At 44.8% G+C, this 21,841-nt stretch overlaps 2 protein-coding genes across 4 annotated transcripts in view; one reads left to right on the top strand and one right to left on the bottom strand.

Moving 5' to 3' along the window:
* The first annotated feature begins 602 nt into the window (after positions 1-602).
* Positions 603-8,261, top strand: Tbrg1 (transforming growth factor beta regulator 1). Its single transcript, NM_001009344.2, has 9 exons — positions 603-834; positions 2,788-2,858; positions 3,458-3,678; positions 4,500-4,636; positions 4,888-5,034; positions 6,061-6,158; positions 6,407-6,517; positions 7,259-7,401; positions 7,921-8,261. The coding sequence occupies exons 1-9, from the start codon at positions 688-690 to the stop codon at positions 8,064-8,066; spliced, it is 1,221 nt and encodes a 406-aa protein (NP_001009344.2). The 5' UTR covers positions 603-687; the 3' UTR covers positions 8,067-8,261.
* A 1,277-nt stretch (positions 8,262-9,538) lies between these two features.
* Siae (sialic acid acetylesterase) overlaps positions 9,539-21,841 on the bottom strand; it is a 35,276-nt gene continuing 22,973 nt past the window's right edge. The window contains 3 exon segments of one of the 3 annotated variants that reach the window (NM_001108759.1): positions 9,539-11,556; positions 12,908-13,103; positions 14,996-15,153. In NM_001108759.1, coding sequence (NP_001102229.1) covers positions 11,329-11,556; positions 12,908-13,103; positions 14,996-15,153 — 582 coding nt within the window. In that variant the 3' untranslated portion in view covers positions 9,539-11,328. 3 annotated transcript variants of the gene reach the window in all.

Below are 21,841 nucleotides of genomic sequence, written 5' to 3'. Positions count from 1 at the left end.
CCGGCCACACAGAAAAATCCTGCCTCGAAAAACCAAAAAAACAAACAAACTGTAGTAGTAATAATAATAATAATAATAATAATAATAGGAGGAGGAATGTGTACTTTAAGCACTCTTGGTTTCATTTCAAAACCACTGAACGCCGACCTTGTGCTATCATTTTATTAAAACCGTTTGCTAACTAGATGCGAAGCTTTAGAGCAATCAAGGTCTTGTTTTTCTATCCCCGAAGTTCACAGCCTAAGAAACACTTTGCGCCATTAGCATATATGGAAAGCTGAGTTCCCGCATTAGTATTTAAGTCTGCTAAGAACCCAGGAAGGCCTCCTGATCTGAGTAACCCGGGAGAGCAGATGTGGACGCGCACTCCCCTGAGGGCACCTGCCTGAGCGCGCTGAGGTGGGAGCATCTGGATAAGGACTTTCTGCTCTTCTGCTACTAAGCAGGCTAACAGCCGGGTAGGACCGGTTCTTTCCGGCTCCAGCTCCTTGCAGCCCTGAGCCACACCCGTCCTCCCAGCCCGCCGCCAGGTCCGAACCTCCTAACTTCCAAACCCGGAAGTTACACGTGGCAGTGCTTTCGCGCAACTTCCGGTGGGTCTTCCTTGGGGAAAAGATACGGAAGTTCCTGGGATCGCCATCTGCTTCTGCCTCCGCTCCATCCCCTCCGCAACCCGAAGTCCGGAACATGAGCGTGTTGAGCGGCCTGGCTTCCGAGCCGCGCACCCCGCTGTCCAGCAAGGCCAGGATGAAAAGGCTCCCGAAGAAGAACCAGAATGAGAAGTACCGGTTGAAGTACCTGCGGCTGCGCAGAGCAGCTAAGGCCACGGTGTTTGTGAGTCTGGGTTTGGCCGCTCCCACCCTAGGGACTGTTTACCCCACCTCAACTCTCTCAGAGAAAGAGTATTAGTCCAGCGTTAGTTATTAGTTAATAGATATTAGTCACATATCCTTGTATAAGTTACCCCTCTAGTCCTGTCTATCCTCTGTAAATGAGGACTGAAAAGTGCTCCTCCAGCAAACTTTAGTCATTACCTTTTTGCTAGGTTTCGTTTCGGAGAGAAGCTAAGTAGTTAAGTGTCTTTTAAGGCGAGCACACCGAAGTGAAACCCAGAGGGATGATTTGCCCTAACTCCAACTTAGATACCCTGATTCCAGTTTATTGTTTACTCCACACAGCCTATTTCCTAAGTACACCCAGCCCTAACGCCGTGGCTGACGCTTTCGTAAACAGGCACCGGAATATTTCAAAAATGTCCCGGGTGTCGCTCCCTTTGAAGAGGTTTCTAGGTGTTTCTGCCTTCGGTCCACCCAAAACTGGAAATGAAACTCACGGGAGGAAGCAGGATACAAAACCTGCTGCAAAGATGTATTGCCACTTCCTGCTTTAATTGTAGGGATTTAAGATTTAATGAATGAACTTCTTTACCAGCCAAGAATTATTAGGGTCTAGTAAATCTGATAATAGCCTAATAACTAGACTATTCTTGCTTAACCAGAGTCACCTCAGTGCTTGGAAATAGGTATACGGTCCAAATGCCCTCACGTCAGAACCAGGAGATTTAACTATTCTTCCTACAAAATTTCCCTAAACATATTAGATCTTTGTAGGTGTATCAGGAAAAGTTTGGACTTTAAATATGTTGTTCCTAAAACATTAAACACGTGTAAATGTGTTGGGGAAATATGAGTGAATCAAAGGCCAACACCTTGTTTACCCTTCTCTATTGTTCTCTCACGTCCAAGCTGCCTGATGCTTAAAATTTGGCATTTAAGGGTGTCGGTTTCATTTAGACCTTATGAAACCAAAGGGTGCTTTGAACACGAATTTGAGGTTCTACCTGTGGAACAGCCAAATAGGCATTTCCTTCAGAATTGGTTTCAAGTAGACTGAGTCATCAATAAAGAATGATGATACTTGGGTATATTCAAATAAATGATCAATTAAGAATTTTACACACAGAACTTGTTTTCCTCCCTTACCCCCCTCCCCTAAGGAATTGTTCTGTAAGACACTCTTGAGTCAGATTATCTTTGCAAGGTCAAGGCTGTGGGCATGAATAGCCCTTAGAACTCTGGAGTGGAGATGAAAAAGAAAGAATTTTGTAGCAGCGTGAATTAAGTCCACATAGTATATCCTTTCTTTGCCAAAGGCCACACTAATTGGAGTGGCCACACTCCTTGATTGGCCCCAAGTATACAAGTCCTGGTGTACCCCATTGTTCTGGCATAAGCGTTAAGAGAGCCCCTGTTCATCCAGAGGTATCCCTGCAATTACCCAGCCTGGAGTAGAACCCAAACACTTTTCCCTACAGATTTTTTTTTTAAGTTTCTTTTGATTATTATGAATGTACGAGTACCGCCAAGCGCATGTAGAAGTTATCAGGAAACCGCCATTCACTTTTCCCCTCCCACAACAGGTTCTGGGGCTCAAATTCAAGTTACCAGGCTTGCCTAGCAGGTGCCTTTGCCTGCTGAGCCAGAGCCTGCCCTGGTCGGACGGGCGCATTAGTAGTGTGTGCAGAGTAGAATGGCGCTCCCCCCCCCCCTTTTTTTTTTTTTTTTGGTTCTTTTTTTTGGAGCTGGGGACCGAACCCAGGGCCTTGTGCTTCCTAGGCAAGCACTCTACCACTGAGCTAAATCCCCAACCCCAGCGCTCCCCCTTATACTGCATTGCAGAGGGTCCTTTTCGTTTGAGATATAGATCTTGTCACCAGAAAGGAGCCTTGGTCCATCGATTCATTTTATGTGAGCACGGTCCTTTTTTTTTCCCCTTCCTTCCTTAAAGGAGAATGCTGCTGTTTGTGATGAAATTGCTCGTCTTGAGGAAAAATTCCTTAAAGCAAAGGAGGAAAGAAGGTGAGCCAGCTTCGTGTTGCTGTTGTCATTGTCCTCGTCGTCATCATCATCATCAGTGGTGGTGGTGGTGGTGGTGGATGTGGACTGATACTATTAGGCTGACTGACTTTTTTCTCCTCTGGATTCGAGTATACTACACAGCCCCCTGATCACTGAGGCAGTACAGAGAAACTCTGAACCTGGGTGCTATTTCCCATCCAAATAACGTCCCAGTTATGAAAACCGAGAGGGGTGGGGACCAGTCTTTCTCATTATACAAATATTCGGTCTGTTCTTCCCTGTGCAAACCCACAGTGGGTATATGGACACCTCTAATTCTATCCCTGTAAATAAATACCCTTCACACCTCAGGCCTTCCACCCTAAGGGTAGAAGATCCCTGCAGGTGCAAGAGAAGCTCCAGCCATTGCCTTGACTTCTTCAAGTGCTGATTGTCCTGCGGGGCTGCATTGTCTCCAGTCTCCAATAAGAACCTCATTGTCTGAGTGTGATGATCTTTGTACTTAAGCCCGCCCGCCCGTAATGGCCAGTACACAAGTAAAGTGAATTGAGAGGAAAACAGAACTTCATGCCTGTCCTCCCATCCCTTTCCAACCTCAGATACTTGCTGAAGAAGCTCCTCCAGATCCATGCTCTAACTGAAGGGGAACCACAGGCTGCCGCTCCTTCCCACAGCTCCAGTTTGCCCCTGGCTTATGGTGTCACCAGCTCTGTGGGAACCATCCAGGGAGCCGGGCCCAGCACTGGGGCCGAGGAACCATTTGCGAAGAAATCCAAGAAGGAGAAGAAAGAAAAGGGCAAAGAGAACAGCAAACTGGAAGGTATCTTAAGAAGATGGTGTAGCGGTTGCCTCGGTGGCTCTACTGACGGCAAAGGCCTGGTGGAACTGGACGGTTCTGAGTAAAAAGTGGCTACTGTGTTTCATAGTGTTCCCTGAAGTCCCCTGAGAAGCAAGTGTCCTACTGGAGCTGCTTTGCAGAGATCTGATTAGACCTGACAGATGAGGATAAGCAGGCCGAGGCCTCTGCCCTGTGCTCTCTGGACTGCATTCACTGCAGACTTTCCTAGGGGCAGGGGAAAGGGCAAGGCAGCCTTCTGAACACAGTGCTAGCACAGGGATTCCTGTTCGCACAGCTAAAGAGAACTTAAAAGTGTAAGATTTTTTTAGCATCATATTAAAACTGGTTTGTAGGCAAGTTAGACACTTGGGCTTTGGAGGAAAGGCCCAGAAGGCTATTTCGTGAACCTCACCTACAGCGAGTGGTTCAACGTAGTGATTTTTCTTTCCTTTACAATGTTATAAAAGCAAGGTGCACTCAGTAAAACTCGGACTTTCGGTTTTGTTCTTTTCTTAGGCCAGTGATATGCATGAAGCCACAGGTCCTGGACAGACCCACATTCGTGGAGACACTTGACACTCCACAGTGTACTCTGTTGCCATGATAATCGTCAAGTTGGGTGTATCACATGCATTAACATACCATTTTCTCAGCTTCCGTTGGGCTTATGGTATAAAATCCCATCATAAAAAGCATCTGTATAAATCAAGATTAGCTGTCTGCCTTTACAATTCATGTGTAAACTTCCCCTCCCCTGGGCACTGGAAGGGACCTAAATGGGTGACCCCAGATTTTTGTTTCAGTGCTGAAGAAAACATCCAAGAGAAAGAAAATGGAGGGAGGTGCTCGCAAGCTGGTCCGGCCCATTGCCCTGGATCCCTCAGGACAGCCTGTGTTCCCCATCGGACTAGGGGGTCTGACAGTATATAGCCTGGGGGAGGTGAGTGAGACCAGCATGTGGCCAGGTTAATGAGAACTGTCGGGCGGGGTGAGGATGGGCCTTCCCTCTTCCCACTGGCAGTACCCCCTTGTTGATCCATACCAACCCAGAAAACCTCTGTCCCTACCAAACCAGGTCAGTCTCTCTGCTCACAGCCAACACCTTCTGTTTGATGTGCCACTCTTTGTTAGCCCCAAAGTGACTCTAAAGCCTTAAGTACCCTCAGTTCCAGGTCGGGAAATCTCTTCTAGATCATCACCAACCGACCCGGCTTCCATGATGAGAATGCCATCTATCCTGTGGGCTACTGCAGCACTCGAGTGTACGCCAGCATGAAGTGCCCAGACCAGAAGTGCCTATATACCTGTCAGATCAAGGATGGCGGTGTACAGCCTCAGGTACTCAGTGCGCTAGGATCATGTTTTCCTTCCTTCTGTTTTGCCTCTCTGTTTTGAGAGCCTCCTTTCTCCTTGGCTTCTTAGCTGTGTTTCTTATTCTGACACCCTCTGAGATGCTCAAGTCACCACCATTTGTACAACACAGGAAAGATTACTTGGTATACTGTTGCTTCACCTTAAGATACAAGGGTCCTCAGGCAAAAACAGCAGTTTCAGACTTGCTCGGCTCACTTTCTGATAAAGCTACCAGTCAAGAAACCTGAGCTGGAAGCAAGGTAAGGGCCTTGGTGAGGAGGAGGACCCACGCCTGCCTCTGGGATACTGCATCACTGTTGGAGCTCTGGGAGGTGGAGCTGGTGATCGACATCTCAGCCACACACACAGCCGTGCTCCACAGAAAGGACGCCGATAGGGAAACAGCATTATGCAGTGTACCGTATTCTCAAAATCTCTAAGTACAGTTCATATCCAGTCAAGGTCTCAGTAGAATCTTAATGAAAATTCACATGATTCTATTCTTATGTATTAATATGATTTATGATAAAAATTCAACTTGAATTTTTCCCCACGTGGAGTAACTTTGTTACTGTCCATTATTGGCAAAGATAAAGAAAAACAAATACACTGCTGTTTGTAAATTGATAAAGTGTCCTTTGGCCCAGAGTATTTCTAAGTACTCTTGTGTTTCCTAGAGAAAGAGAGGATAATATAGAACAATGTGTCTCATTTCCTTAAAGTACCATGTGTATTTGTATTTGGGCTGTAAGCGGGAAGAAAGGTACGGAGCAAGTTCGGTGCTGACCGCTGGCCAAAAGTCAACCGAGACGTGGAGAACCAGGGGTCGTGGGGTTTTCTGTTTCCTCGAATGTGGGTTTTTACAGCATTTTAAGGAACACTGGTGCCCATCTGCTGGCTTGTTGTGCAGCAGCTTCAGCTCGAGAGGCTGGGACTATTTATAGGAGTCATGTAACTAACTCTGCTTCTCTTCCCATGCAAATTGACCCGACTGTCCCTCTGTCACTTCAGTTTGAAATCGTTCCTGAAGATGACCCCCGGAATACCATCGTTGGCTCCTCTGCAGATGCCTGTTACGAAGAACTGCTCAGGGCCATCAGTGCCGCAACGTGAGTTGGCCACCAGCCTGGGGACACACTAACGAATCACCATTGGTACAGTTGAGACCTTTTCTCTCAGCGCCTGCGGATCTGCTTTATAGAACCCTAAGCTGCATCCTTCTGACTCCTTACTTTCTAGCCTCCTGGTAGAATAAGAAAGCTTAAGGGTAGCTTCTGTTTATGCCACCGTTCCGATCTCAAGCCTGCCTTCATCTCCTCCTAAACTCTTACATGAATGCTTTCTCTTTCTCACGTAGGGGGAAACTGATGCCTAACCCACTTTCATGTGGCGCCGACTTCTTTGGGTTTTCTCATCCAACCATCCACAACCTGATTCAGAGTTGTCCAGAAGCTCAGAACTGCGTCAAGTAAGTGTGCACAAAGCTGTTGGCATTGGTAGGCACTCCCTCGCCAACCAGCAAGCACCCAAATCTGACAGTTGCTGCCTTGGTTGGCATGTGTGTTGCTGTGTCAAAGGTGTGCTTGCCTCTGAACCCCGGTGCTACAGCACTGGCCCATCAGGTGAGCTGCTGTGCTGCACGTAGGCTGATCACTCCTTACCCAGAACACTTGAGATGAGACGTGCTTTAGCTGCGGCTTATTGATTAGGAGTTGTTAAATACTGTATATGGTGGCCCGAGCACGATGGTGCATACATTAATTCCCACTCAGGAGGCAGAGGCAGGTGGATCTCTGAATTCAGGGCCAGCCTGGTCTTCAGAGAAGAGTTACAAGAAGTCTAGATGTACACATCACACATACACCCTGGACGTAGTTTTTAATACAGTAGTTTTAGTGTAGTTTCATTCTCACTGACCGTCCTATGAGGGATAGAATTTCGAATCTTTGGCTTTTCATGGTTGCTAAGAATGTTTTGGAGTATTTTGAATTCTCAAGTTAAGGCTGCCCAACTTACGCCATTTTCTGTGTGTACTGTGGAACACTGTTGCCTATCACTGGAGGCTTGCCTGCTCAAGTTTGGGCTTTTTCTTAGCTGATGTATCTCGGGTATATAGCAGAGAAGACCTAATTAAAAGAATAGTAATAACTTGATCCCTTTGATAGGGACTAACAAACAGCTGTCAAGAATGATGTCCTTTGGTTCACAGTTACCAGTGGGTGAAATTCGATGCGTGCAAACCCAGGAAGGGGCAGCTCTCTCAGGAGCTGCCAGAGAATGATGCAGCTATGAGCCTTGAAGCCTTTCCGACACAGACGTTTGATGATGACCATGAGGATTCCATTCTGCCAGGTATCTTTGCCTTGCAGAACTGACCATCTTCAGCCTCCTGTATCCTCATCACACATTGCTGGGTAGTAACTGAGTCAGCCATAGGCTGGAGTAAGGGAGATCTGAAGCCAGCCGGGGCTCCCATGTGAGTACACAGAGCATTGCTGAGAAACTTCAATGCCTCCTTCTGCAGCTTAAGTGAGACTGCCTGGAAACTGGGAGGGTTTGACTTACGGTAAAGTCAAAGCTCAGTGGCGGCTTTGGTCCTGCCTGTGGTATCTGAACTATTTCTCATAAGTGGAAAGTGATCGGGGGCTCAGCAATATTAGGGTCATGCAGGATTTGTGTCTATGACAAATCACCACAGTTGTTTTTTTGTTTGGTTTTTTGTAAATAGCTGTTGGCTTATTTTACCAACCAAGGGCAAAATATAGGGTCGGCTTTTACAAGTGTAAGGAATTAAGAGGCTGTGTATGCATCCCAGCAAAACAGGCCTGAGACTCCCAGACAACAGTTCAATTAAAGAATTGTTTATTCCAGGCTCCCTGGACCTGCCTGAGCTTCAGCATGAAGCCTTCGTGTCGTCTTACCAGCCCGAGTTCCTGACACATGAACCCTTGGTTGACACTGACCTGCAGCACCTCAAGTCTCCATCCCAGTGTAGCCCAATTCAGTCTTCAGACTGAACAGGAAAGGGATGGAGCCCGCTTCCTTGTCCTCATTATGAGTTGTAAACTAAAACTCACTCTGGAAGAAGGCACCAGCTGAGAATCAGGGAAGATACACATTTCGTCATGGATGTTCCTGAGCTGACATTGCGTCCCAGGGTAATCCTCAGTTGCTTTTATTTTTAGTAATAAATATATCTTGGCTGTTCTAGTTACTTGTATCTTTTTATAGTGAGGATATGATCATTTTTGTTTAGCGCTCTCTGAGATGAACTTAAGTCTTATAAAGACACTTAGTCTATTGGACTGCTATAACAAAACACAATAACCTAGGTAGCTTATAGACAGCGAATTTATCTCTCAGAATTGGGAGCCCAGGAAGTCAAAGATGTCTGGTGATAGCATGCCCCCTGGTTCTTAGATAGCTGTCTTGCTATGACTGCACGGTGAGAGGGAGTTCTTGTGTCCCTTTTTTAACGGACCTAATTCTATGCAGAGCCATTTTGACCTACTCTCCTCTCTAAAGCTGTAAGTATAACATCACAGAGGGCTTAGGAGTAGCATATTGAGTCTATGGCAGCTGCTGATTCGTGACATACATGATGCTAAAAATACCATTTCCGCCATCCTAGTTAGGAATATCAGACCACCAGGCCCTGCAACCCAGGCCCCAGCTCTATTTTCTTGTCAGTATCAATAGAACAAGTTCTCTGCTCATTCCAAACTAGGAACTCTCATATTTATTTATCTTTCTTGTCAAACTTTGCACCTCTTTTGAAGAGATAATCATCTTTACGCAATTCCTTATTAAAGAATGCACTTTCATCCGATGTTAACACGTTCAGCTTTGACATATTTGAGGGTCAGTCCCCTTCCTCCATATAGACTCATTGTCACTTTACTTTGACACAGTTGGACTTTTTGGACCCTACATACTCCATTAAAGGTTGGGGTAGGGATGGGAGGGCTTGTAAAAAATGGCTTTGGAAACAGGTTCTCATTTCTAGTCTTAGCTGGCTTTGAACTCACAGATCTATCTACCTTTCCATTGCTTAGATTAAAGGTATGCAACACCTTTAGGTCTCGCCTAAAATGAAACTTTTAGTTTATCTTTTATTCAGGTTGTAGGGCCGATATTTTTATAAGGTAAAAGGAGTGTGCTCTAGTAAACTGACACAAAACCATGACCGATTTGTAGTGCCATTCTCTTCCATTCAGGTGGATGTGCAGCTGTGAACAGCCAAGTAATGTGGTACACTGATGTACAATCCAGTGGAGTTTCACAGCTTCACAGCTTTTGAACCACAAACTCTATACATTTATGGAGTTGCTGGATGCAGTGGCCCATGCCATTAATCTGAGTACTTTGGAGGTAGAGGAAGCAGAGTTCAAGGTCAGCCTGGTCCACATAGTGAGTTCCAGGACAGCCAGAGCTATATAGTCTTGGGAGTGGGTTAAAAAAATAAAGAGTCAACACCTACATCTTTTCAAAGTAAAATAATTTGAGAAAGTTCGCATCCTACTAAAACACATCAGACATGGAAAGGTTGCTTTCAACTATAGTATGTGTATTTACATATGCTATAAGGAAACAGAATAAGCCAGACCAAAGTTCAGCACAGCAGTGTTTCTCCTTCAGGGATGATTCAAGGCTGCTTCTTACCCTCTTGCTAGTCAGTGATTAATTTTCAAATAGTTAAAAATTCTCTCCATTTGGAGAAATACACAGTCCCTACACAATGTTTTAAACTATTCAACCACTAAAAATTTGACTCATACATGATTTCATTACATGTACCACATGACACGTATGCACTATATGTACCAATTATTGGGTGTGAGAGGACCTTGGGCTTGGGGTTCTTATTCTCTTGTTCAGCATAACTAACAGCAGGGCTTCGCATGACAGGCAGTAGATTTTACATTTTCTCAGGAGCTGATGATTACTAGATTTGTGTTCTCACAGGGCCAGGTGCAGAGAGAGCATTAGAAATTAAATGCAGGCTAGACACCTCAGAGGTCAAAGGCCTCTGCAGAATGTACAGGTTTTGGGTTTTGGTTTCTTTCTTTGTTTTTAACCAAATAAACTCCTGACACATCTCTCTTGCTGTTTCTAATGCCCCAGAGCTCCAGAGAATAGTAAGAAATCCTCATTGCTTCAGTGCCCACTTTCTCACATCAAGAACAAAAGAGCTATGCACAGGTGGCAGTTATATTCCTTTCCCATGTTTCAAGGGCACGGTGTAAGTCTGTCCCTAACAATTTGACTGGATATGTGGACACAGCACTAATTATTTACTTTTATCCCCAATTTCTTTTCTTGTGGGGGAGGGTCAAGAGAGTGTTTCTCTAGAGAACTGGTGTCCTAGAACTCATTCTGCAGCCAGCTCCCCTCTGCTGCCTGAGTGCTGGGACTAGTGTGTGCCACCATGCTGGACTTCCAATTTCTAGTCGGTGCACTTTTCAGAGCTGGCAGCTGTCTTTAACCAAGTGGTAAACTGCATCCTGCCCTTTGGCTCACCTGCACTGTTGCTCTAAGTATATCCTGTAACTTTCCTTTCAGCCTAACTTCTTCCTTCAGTGGGAATTAGCCTTCATTGAACTTTTACCTCAGGAACCTAAGACTTACATTTAAGGATGTATTTGCCCCAAGCGCATCGACTTCCTGTTCCTGTGCCTGTGGTTACCCCACCCTTTGCCTGAGAACATGCCTTGGGCCCTCTATTCCTTAAGGCCACTCCTTAGCACTTAGCAATATGCAAAGATTCCCTTTGGAGTAAGACTTGGGCTGAAAACAGTTTTGAGAGCTTACTGGGGATACAAACACATGGTCTCTCTAAGGTGATCTGAAAGACGTGTCATGGTGTGGTAAGGTTTGATGAGAGAAGTACTTCAGCACCACAGAAGGAAACACATGGAAACTTCCATAGCCATTTTCAGGGGGTTGCAAAGAGTACACAAAGCACCAGCCTCCACAGCCTTTAAGTCTCTTGCTGCTCTGAGAGTCCACAGTTCTGGATGAAGGGCAAAAATAGGGCATTTCACTCCCACTAATACCCAGGAAGTGAATGCTAACAAGGCCCAGTGTTCAGAATTAGACTGGCACAGAGGCTTTGGCTAACTAGGGGACAGAGATGAGCATTTCAAGTGTCTGCCAGCCAGTGCTTATGTCAGAATACAGGAGCAGCCATATGCTAGCTGGGAGCTATTCAATGAGGTATCTAAGGCGTCTATCCCATTGCCCTTAAGAATGATAGCAGTCATCATTTAAATGATGTCCTTAGATCCCCCTGTGTGTAATGCGAGCAGTGAAGGGAGGAGCTGGCAAGACAGAGCTGGTGTGGTAAACGGCGCACTGTTTATATTCACAGGGCCATGTGGTCCAGGCATAGCGAACAGCATCCACGGTGCCCAGACAAGCACTGAGATCCAAGATCAGGGTCTGGGTGGAGAAAGTGTTCACAGGAGCTGGAAGCCATTTGCACTGATGGTCACTGCAACATGAGATCTAACAAGAGAAAAACAGAAAGGCAAGGCAAGTTAGAAGACTATACCAAAAAAATGGAAACTGTTCTTTCAGATATACTAGAAAGGGGAGAAAATGAGGCCACCCTGAGCCAAAGACCAGTTTCTTACAGTAACTAGAACCTGAACCAAACTGGGTCTGGTTGACAGAGCCACAAGTTAGTAATAAATGTTCATAGGTAAAGCTATAGCTTGGAAGAGCTCATGCCTAGCATGTACAAGGTCCTGGGTTTGATCCCAGCACCAAAAAGGAATTGTAATGTTCAAGTAGTTAAAAATTAAAATCAATTAAATAAAATACTAACTTGCTGAGGGAGATAAGGAAGAATAGTCAAGTATTCAGAGAGGACTCCAGAACATTTCTCTAGTGGTCCCTCCCTCCAGACAGCAAAGCCAGCAGGAATGTATGAGGTAGGAACCCAGCTGTGGCCCTCTAGCACTCCCAGAGGAGGTAGGTATTCAGTAAGGGCAGGACACAAAGTAGCCATGGCCACTGAACCCTTAGGGTTAAAAGGCAATCCAGAGAAGACAAATTATCCAGGACCCAAAGGTTAAATCCTGTCCTAACCTCAACTGTGATCCAGGGCCAGGTGAAAGACAGACCACCAGCTAACAAAGGGGAGAGTACAGTACATAGACCCTTCCTGACAGTCTCTAAATTCACTTTAAGTCTATGTGGAAGGAACCAGAGGACAGACACTACTGGGTGTGGGGTGTGTGGACTCCTCAGCCCTAACTGCATGAGGACTGCCTGTCAGTACTGTCGCATCTGCTACAGTGTCCTCTTTCCACCATCATCTAGCCTGGTGGCCTCATGTTTCCCAAAGACACGCCCATCTAGGAATGTCTCTACCTTCAACTATAAAGGATTCTAACTCATCCCTTTAATAAGTGGCCCCAGTTCCACAGAAGAGATCCCTGCTGGAGAGTAGCAGAAAGCAGACCTGCTACATTAACTCATACTAAGCTGGGACTCACCAAACTTAAGCTTTTCAAAGGAGATGCTAAACTCTTAAGAATTTCTGGTTTTAGCATAGGACAACAAAAGAGACAACTAAGGTTTAGGGAATTACAGAACAATGATAGTTTAACAAATGAAATACAAATGAGGCTGTTCTCTGTTCTCTGTGGCTGCCCTAAGGAAGGATAGAGAAAAGGAATATGGTTTATTAGGGGCTAATTTTCCCTTCCTTGGTTGCACTGTCAAACTTGTGTGCAAACAAATGGTCAGTAGTTGGACATTTGGCCTTTGAGATGAGCTTACCATCACCCCAGCCAGGCAGCATCATCACACCACAGTGCAGAACGAGCCTCAGTACCACTGCAATTCTCACCTCAAATGTCTTGTTATCTTTCCTCTGCACCTGGATTTCCTGGTCATAAGTGAGGTTGAGCAGCTCATTGCGAGCCAAGAGTTCTATCTTCTTAGGTAGTGGTCCTTGAAAGGTCAAATTTTTCTCACCATATGCCACAGCTCGAGCACCCAAGTGCAGGCGATAGGCCACAGTCTGTTTGTCTCGAGGGTGGATGCTACAGGGTCAAAAACAAGTAGATGGTGGCTTAGAGCTAACAATAACCACATGTTAGAAAGGAAGGCACCTAGATAGAGCATACAAGAATAAATAATTGTTCAAAGATGTACTTATGTCTGTGTGTATGAAAGTCTTGCCTGCATGTATGTCTGTGCAGCACATGCATATGTGGAGGCCAAGAGAGGGTGTCAGATGGTCTGGAAGTAGAGTTAGGAGCCACCTTGCAGGTTCTGGGAACCAAACTGAGGGCCTCTGGAAGAATGGCAAATGTTCCTAACCACTGAGGCATCTATCTCTCCAGCCCCTAAAATCTTTTATTTATTTTATTTTCTTAAAGGAGAAGGAGGAAGGGGAGGAAAGAATTTCTGGGTATGGTGGCACATGCCTGTAATCAAAGCACTTATGACGCAGAGGCAGAAAGATCACAACTTCAAGGCCAGTCTGGTCAACACAGTGGGATCCTGTCTCAAAATGCTAACGGAAAAAAGGAGGGGAGGGGGCAAAGAAAGAAAAGAAGAAGGAGAAAGAGAAGAGGAATCAAAGGATAAAAGTTGGCTGAAATCAATGACCAGTGGCTAGTGACCTTGAGGACAAGAGTAAGTACTAACCAGAGAAGGAGCTCAGGCCTTCAGTGGGTTTAGAAACTTACAGCAACAGAGGGCTAGATTGAAAAGGAGAGAGAAGGACAGAGCATAAGGGAGTGAACTGGACTGTTAGGCATACTGTGCGTCAGTCACCTATGCTGGGATGTTCATCGTTTAGGTCTGTCTGCCTTTTATTTGTTCAGTAAATATTATCAAGTTCCTGCTGTGATCTAAAGGTAATGTGCGAGGCCCACTTCACATCTGAAATCTTGCATCCTGCAGCAGTACTCACTGGAACAGACAACAAAAGTGCCACCCTGCCTGAGTCCGTGTTAGATCCCATGGCCTATCCCATGCTTACATTCATGATGTAGTTTAGTGACTCAGTGTAAGCAAGTGACTTGTGTGGCATGCTGGCTAGTTTTATGTTGTCTTGACACAGCTAAAGTCACTTTAGAGACGAGAACCTCAGTTGGGAAAATGCTTCCACCAGATTGGCCTATGGGAAAGCCAGTAGTGGATTTTCTTGGTTGATGATTGATGTAGGAGGGTCCAACCCATTGTGGGTAGAGCCAGCCCTGGGCTGGTGGTTGTGGTTTCTATAAGAAAGCAGGCTAAGCAAGCCCTGGGGAACAAACCAATAAGCAGCAAGTTACTACATGGGCTCTGCATCAGCTTCTGCGCCAGCTTCCTGTCCTGCCTAAGTTTCTGCCCTAACCCCCTTTGATGATGGCGTGTGATATAGAACTGTATGCTGGGGCTGGACAATGATAGGTCAGCCATTAAAGGCTAGACTCACAACCAAAAATATAAAAACTGTATGCTGAAATAAACCCTTTATTTTCCAAGTAGCTTTCGGACGTGGTGTTTTATAACAGCATAGAAACCGTCACTAATATATGTAGCTTCTAGATGACAGCATTTATTTGCCAATGTAAGACTTAGAAGTTATGATAGATGGACGATAAACTCAGAGACTCATGCTTGAGAGATAGTACTAGAGCCTGAACTCAGCCAATGAGCTACATCCCAACTCTTTGGAGACTTTTGCTCTGATCTGTGAGCAGTCTCTATCGACCTGCTTTGATGGAGTCTAAACTGTTTTGTTGGATCAAAGCATGAAGGTAAGTGCAGAGGGGCTCTGGTTGACTGGCCAGGGTCCCTATAAGGAGGGATGGGGTGGGGAGTTAGGCTTTGATCTGGGTTATTGCAGCATAGACGACACCGAAGTTCTAACCCATAGTCTAATCCATCCCATTACAAGTGAACATCATGGGGAAAGACTCCAGGCAAGAAGCAACTGTACCTCCCAAAAGGTGAGTCTCGGTCACAGAGATCCATAGCGACGGCCATAAAAGTGTTGGGCATCTTCGGGTTGGGGACAGAGCCAAAGTCTGCTGTTTGATGCCAGCGGATCTCTGGAAATCCATAATCTGATGAGTTCATCAACAGGTATGAAGACAGCTAAAAAAAAGAAAGATGCTATCATTTTTACTGCTCTGGACCCCTGAATGCTTCTCATTGACACTTTGCTTCTGTTTTGACCAAACATTTATTCAAGTATTTTCTAAGCACTTCACATTGTTCAGGGTAGTTCCAACAACCACATGGCCAATCCAGACTGGCCCTGCAGTTTGCTGATCAATTGAATGTGGCAAGATTTTTACGCAGCTTGAGGCTTTTCCCAGAGCCCTTTGCTTGTGGCTTCATGCTCTTGAAATCCTGTATTGGCCATTAGAAGAAAAACTTGTCCAGCTACTCTGTTGGAGAAATTGTAAAGAGAGGAAACCTTGGACAGCTTTTGGAGACAGCTAGAAATATCAGCTGATATATTAATTATAGATCCTATCATCAAATTATGAACACACAGCTAGGCAGTGGTGGCACATGCCTTTAATCCTGGAACTTAGGAGTCAGAGACAGTCAGACCTCTGAGGTTGAGGCCAGCCTGGTCTACAGAGTGAGTTCTAAGAGAGCCAAGGCTACACAGAGAAACTCAGTCTCAAAAACAAACAAAACAAAAAAATTACAGCCACACAAGTCTCACAACACACAGGATAAAGATGAGCCAGCCCATGGAATTTAAGCTTCTGATCTAGGGCAATTTGTTATAAAGCAATAGGGAATGGATAGATAGTGCAGCAAAAGGCTAGGCACTAGAGGGAAGCAAAAACATCCACTCTGGCAAGTCGCAAAAGACTCATCTTCATTCCTTATACCCACACCTCTCCAATCTGCAGTTCTTCCTCTCCACCCACTGATTCTTCATGGCCTTTTTGGTAGGTGAGCTAATATGTCCTTGCCTAACTTGTGCTGGTTCTACTTGTGTCTTGTACTTCTGTCAGCACCAACAGAGGAAGGTAAGTGGGCTAGCACAACAGAGGAAGGTAAGTGGGCTAGCCTACTGCTCTCCAGACAAGGATGAGAACTGTTGTACCAGATGGTTTTTTGTGTTGACTTGAGACAAGCTTTCATCATCAGAGGAAGGAGCATCAGTTGAGGAAATGCCTCCATGAGATCTAGCTATAAGGCATTTTCTCAATTAGTGATCAATGGGGCAGAGCCCAGCTCAGTGGGTGGTACCTTTCCTGAGCTGTTGGTCTTGGGTTCTATAAGAAAGGAGGCTGAGCAAGCCAGGGGAAGCAAGCCAGTAAGCTGCACACCTCCATGGACTCCATGTCAGTGCCTGTCCTGACTTCCTCCAATGATGGACTGTGATCTGGAAGTGTAAGCCAGATAAGCCTTACCTCACCAACTTGCCTTTGTGTGTGTGTGTGTGTGTGTGTGTGTGTGTGTGTGTGTGTGTGTGTATTTTTTTTTCTCATGGGGCTTCATCACAGCAATAGAAACCCTAATTAGGACAGCTGTAGAACGGAACTGTTCATCTAACAAGTCCAGTTCTATTTCATCTGGAGCTGAGCTCCCACCAAGCCCCAGAGCTCTTAAGGATCCCTGGCAGACCTAAACAAGATCACCCAAACCCCAGTTCCTCTGGTACGTGAACTATAACATAAAGGCTATTCTGAGCCATGGAATTTGAAGGTGACTGTCAGCGTAGCTGGCAAGTGCTTACAAAGCTGGAACGCTCTGCTGGAAGGACAGATGTGAGCATAGCGAGATAAATCTGTAACCACATAAAATGGTATGGCGTGAAAGCTAGACTGACGGTACAGCAGTTTAGTACACATTTCAGATAGACAGCGATTACTACTGTACACAGGCATGCCTCATAATATATTTAGAAGTTTAAAAAAAAAAAAAAGAAGAGACGCTATCTGAGAAGCCCTGCTTGGACGAAGAACTGCTTCTTTGAGAAGCAATTCTTGAAAGAGAAGAATTGCTGTTTTGAGAGAGGGTGCAGTCTACCTGGGTGGAGGGAAATGGGAAATTGGAAAGACAACTGGCCAAGTGTGTGAACACTGCTGCTCTTTGATTCTGTGAATGATGGGAGCCCCTGAGTATGTGGTAGCTACAGAGCCCTGTGGCTCAGCCGAGAACCTTAAAGTGGTCAGCCTTAAAGGAGTATCGGTTCAATGAGTGGCACTGGAACTGCTGCCATAGTAAAGGTAAGTTATAAAGATAGCATGGTGACTGGTCAGAGGAAATGGCTGCCCGTGAAACATTGTGATGCTTGTTACCTAGCTTAGAATTCGAATATCCACAGAAGTGCACATATTGAAGAACTGGTGCCCAGTCCACGGTGCTGCTAAGAAGCTGAAAGAATCTTTAAGAGTTGGGATCTTGTAGGAGGAAGTTAGGTCACCAAGAAGTTGATTTCAAGGTAGATAGTAAGATGCCAGTCTCTTCCCCAAACCTCCAGGTACCATAAAGTGAAGAGACTGCTCTGACCCATACCCCACAATGATGACAACAGGAACAGCTAGCCACAGACTGCAATCTGACCAAAACAAGCCTTTCTCCTGTTAAGTTGACTTGTCTCAGGAACTCATTACAGTGCCAAAAGGCTTAATATTTCTAGACATGGACAGACAGACGGACAGACAGATGCAAGCATCCAAGCCAGACCTTTTTAGTGGGGTAATAATGGGAATGGGCTGCTCAGAAATGAAACCACCAGGACCAGACAGCCAACAACATAGGGCTCAAGAGAAAGCTTTAAGTGCTTAGCTTAGAATCAGTGACATTTGGATTAACGTTTGAGGATCTAGGGCAACTCACCAACGACAACCAGAACATGTGGAAAATAATTGTTCTAGAAAGAGCCTGTGACGGGTCAACAACTGGTGTAGTATCAATCAGTCCATTCATTCATTCATTCTCTGAACAAGTGTTTACTTGATCCAGGCACTAGCCTCACCAAGAAGATAGAGTAGGGAACAAAAAAAAAAAAAAAAAAAAAAAAACTGCAAAGTTTTTACAAGACCACATTCCAAAGGACAGACATGACCAATGAACAAAAATAAGACAAATGTGGTAACTCACTTTATCATCAAGAAAATAATAGGTATACTGAAAATATGTTTTATATAGTATGTATTTTATACATATAGAAAAGAGAGTTCTGGGGCTTAGCAAAGACAACATAAGAGAAAGCAAGCTATGTGGATATTGAAGCATGTTAGGAAGGATTCTAAGAGGATACATTCTGACTCTTATATCCTTATATAATTTTATATCCTTTGTGGTGGGGACCCATAGCTTGCTTCTCACCAGCAGACTATGGTAATGGGATGTTACTCCTATGATCACATCCTGTCACTTGGCAAAGAATGCACTTGCAGATGTAATATTGCTAACCAGTTGGCTTCAAGTTCACCAAAAGGGAAGAAGCTAGGTGAGCCGGACCAAGTCAGTGCCTTTCAGAGAAGGTCTGGAGCCATGGAGTGGCCCTACTGCTCTTCAGAAATCTGACTGCCATAAGTCCTATAGCAGCTTCGGGAAAATTAACTTTGCCAACAATCATGGGAGCTTAGACAAGAAACCAAGTCTCAGAGGAGACTCTAGCCCTGCCAGACACCATTTCTGTAACCACAGGCAGAGAGTGTAGCTAAGCCATCTGTGTCCCAGCTCACACCACACTCACGGGAATTGCGAGATAATAAATAAATATATGTTGGATGATTTTAAGCTGCTAAATATAGTGTTATGTAGCAATAGAAAATAAACACTTTGCAGGCAGGAGAAAAAGAATTAAAGAAGTTAAAGTCAGATGCCTATTGTACTTATAGCCAGTATGAATCTAGTGGAATAGGCAGAGAGCACTGGGAAGAAGGTCAGGGGCGATGGAAGCAAAGCGTGCCTGGCCTTGTTAGCATCAGGTGCCACTCAGTGGGAGGGGAGCACTCTGGAATCTTCAGATACATTGAGAATGCCCTAAAGAAGAAGAGTCAAGGTAGAAGCAAGAAGGAAGCCTCTGATAGGAGACAGTAAGTCAACAGGGAGTCTGGCTAGTGAAGGGGCAGTGCGGGTAAGTGCTCTAGACTTGAGACAGTGAGCTAGGACTAAGTACTTCATACTGAAAGTTGATGTGCCCCTCAGCCTGCAAAGAGCAGAGGCTCCTGGAAGATTCTTTATCTAGTAAAGTACTGAAACAAATGACTGTTGAATGCCGAGCATAAATTCAATGCCTGTATGAATTCCTCCAAAAGTCAGGGCACGTTAAGGAAGAAGCAGAGAAAGGAATGTAAGAGTCAAAGGAAGGGCATAGCCTTAGACGAATGGACCACGAACTTCTGATTCTCACATGGACAAAACAAAAAACTGCAAAGCTTTTACAAAATAAGACAAATGTGATAACACTGGAACATGTGTGTGTGTGTGTGTGTGTGTGTGTGTGTGTGTGTGTGTGTGTGTGTGTGTTTGTGTTCTGGGCCTGAACAAAGACAACAACATAAGAGAGAGCAAACTATGTGGATACTGAAGCATGTTGGGAAGAATTCTAAAACGATACACTCTCTGTTTCTAAGGATACACACACCCTTACATCAGATGTGAGTTACACTGGAACTCACAACTCACTATGTCTGTGATTACCTGCCCAAGAGCTGTAAAAGACTGGGCTTGTCAGCACTATCATGAAAATTGTGGAGCCCCCTGAGGATTTATATATAGTTAACAGTTGATAAGGAGAGACATTTCCTCCAATGATGTAATTACTGGTAAGGTACCCATGCTCCTGTAAACAAACCTTCCCCATAATTCTGCATTAGGACATGGACTGACACCCACATACCCATACACACTCACACACATATACATACACACTCATACATATACATTCATACATACACACTCAAACACACACAAAACATGAACTTAGAAGAGGAGTTACCTGGAAAGAGAAGCAGGATTAGCAGGAATGGGAGGGGACAGGAGAGAGTAATGGGGTGAGTGTGACCAAATTGCTATGTACATGAAGAAAATGTCCTGATGAAACCTATCATCACATATAACTAATATACCATAATAAATGATCAAATAAAAAGGAAGAAAAAACCTTACCACTACTGTGACACAGTATTTCCTGCTATTTCTTTCTTTCTTAGTTTTCTGGTTCTTACGAGCACCCTGTTCTTTGATTTAGACAGAATCTTCTTCCCAGTCCTAGTTCCAGCCAATGAAAGACCTCCACCTACTCTCTGTCTCTATTACAAACATGATCTAACAGTAAGTCAGACCACAGTCTGGCCAGCATCCAAACTGTTGTTTGACACTATTTCAAAATGTCTGACCCCATCAGAGAAGCTATGTTCTACACAGACTGTTCTACCCAGTCTTACTCACCATGCTGCCCAGAAAAAACTCAAATCACCACGTGGCCAGATAAAACTTTAAGGATGTTTTCTGCTTCGTGAGTGATGAGTTTGACATTAGGAAAGCAGAAAGGTTGAAACAGTGACAAGCAAGAGCTTTGACCATGACACAGAATTAAAGGAACATTCCAGTTCTCTTGTTAAAGATTCTGCCACACAAATGTGTCTTAACATAGGAAATGACAAGCTGTGCTTCACACCAGAACCTCATAAAAACTGAAAGAGTCAGGCTGAGGAGACAGCTCAGCCAGCAAAGGGTTTGCACGGGAAGTTTGATCACCAGAAAACACATTCCAGCACTGTGGAAGCAGAGACAGCATTCCAAACTGATGAGTGACTTGGTCTCAAAAAATCATGGACAGCACCTGACCTGCCACACCCAAAGTTGTCCTCTGAACTTCTACATGCCAGTGCATGCACCTGCACCTGCACCTGCACCTGCACCTGCACCTGCACCTGCACCAACACTCGCACATGCACACAAAGGTCTAATGAGTCATCCTTCTTTCAATGCAAGGACTGCAAATGGAACCAGATTCACCAGCAAGTGCCATAATAGGACCAAACCAACAAAACCACTAGAAACAGCCCAAAGCTCAACACACAGACCCTCTACAATCAGCCCTCCAAGCCAAAGACCTTTCCTCAAAATGGCAGTTGGCTGAGAATTCCCTTAATTGTCCACTGATGGCACTACTGCACCCTGACCACGTGGGGGCACCAGCATACTCCACACCCAAGTGAAATGCTTGTGTTTCTTCCTAATCTGAAGAGTAGTGGTGCTTCTTACACATACGAAGACTAATGAAGATATGTAACTGCCAAACAAAAAACCTACAAAACTGGTCACATTCAAAAGAAGTTACAAATAACAGCAAAGTTTTCAATCTGTTCCCCCAAGTTCCCTTTTAAAGCCAGCCTCTAGATCTTTCTCTCGTGTTTCCTGCCACCTGTCTATCAGTAACTCTTGAGTGTCCCACCAGCCCTGGTCTCTTCCATGGGCTCCAATCCTGAATTTCTAACTGTCCTCTCACCACTGGATTACTTCAAACACCATATGTCATCTTTCCAAACAAGACAGCTATCCCTGCAGATGTTCTGAATTCTTGCAACAATAATAAATGCTAACACATCCAGCATGTTTCCACATAGGTTAAGTCATGCAATACTTAAAATAAGAAAGATGTTTGTTCAAAATCACGCAGCTCAAAGACTAGGAATCCCAGATGTCTAACTCCAGACCCAGGCCTTGAACCACTATCTTGAGTTGTCACATTGGGTATTTCCCTTTGAATCCAGACTTAGATAAATACATATGATAATATTAAAATTAACTAGCATATTTTGTGGGTACTAAAGTAAAGGCTAAAGGGTAAGAG

This window comes from Rattus norvegicus, chromosome 8 (assembly GCF_036323735.1).
Source record: "Rattus norvegicus strain BN/NHsdMcwi chromosome 8, GRCr8, whole genome shotgun sequence".
Lineage (NCBI taxonomy): Eukaryota > Metazoa > Chordata > Mammalia > Rodentia > Muridae > Rattus > Rattus norvegicus.
Note: the sequence above shows the minus strand (reverse complement) of the source record. Positions and strands in the feature narration are given on the sequence as shown.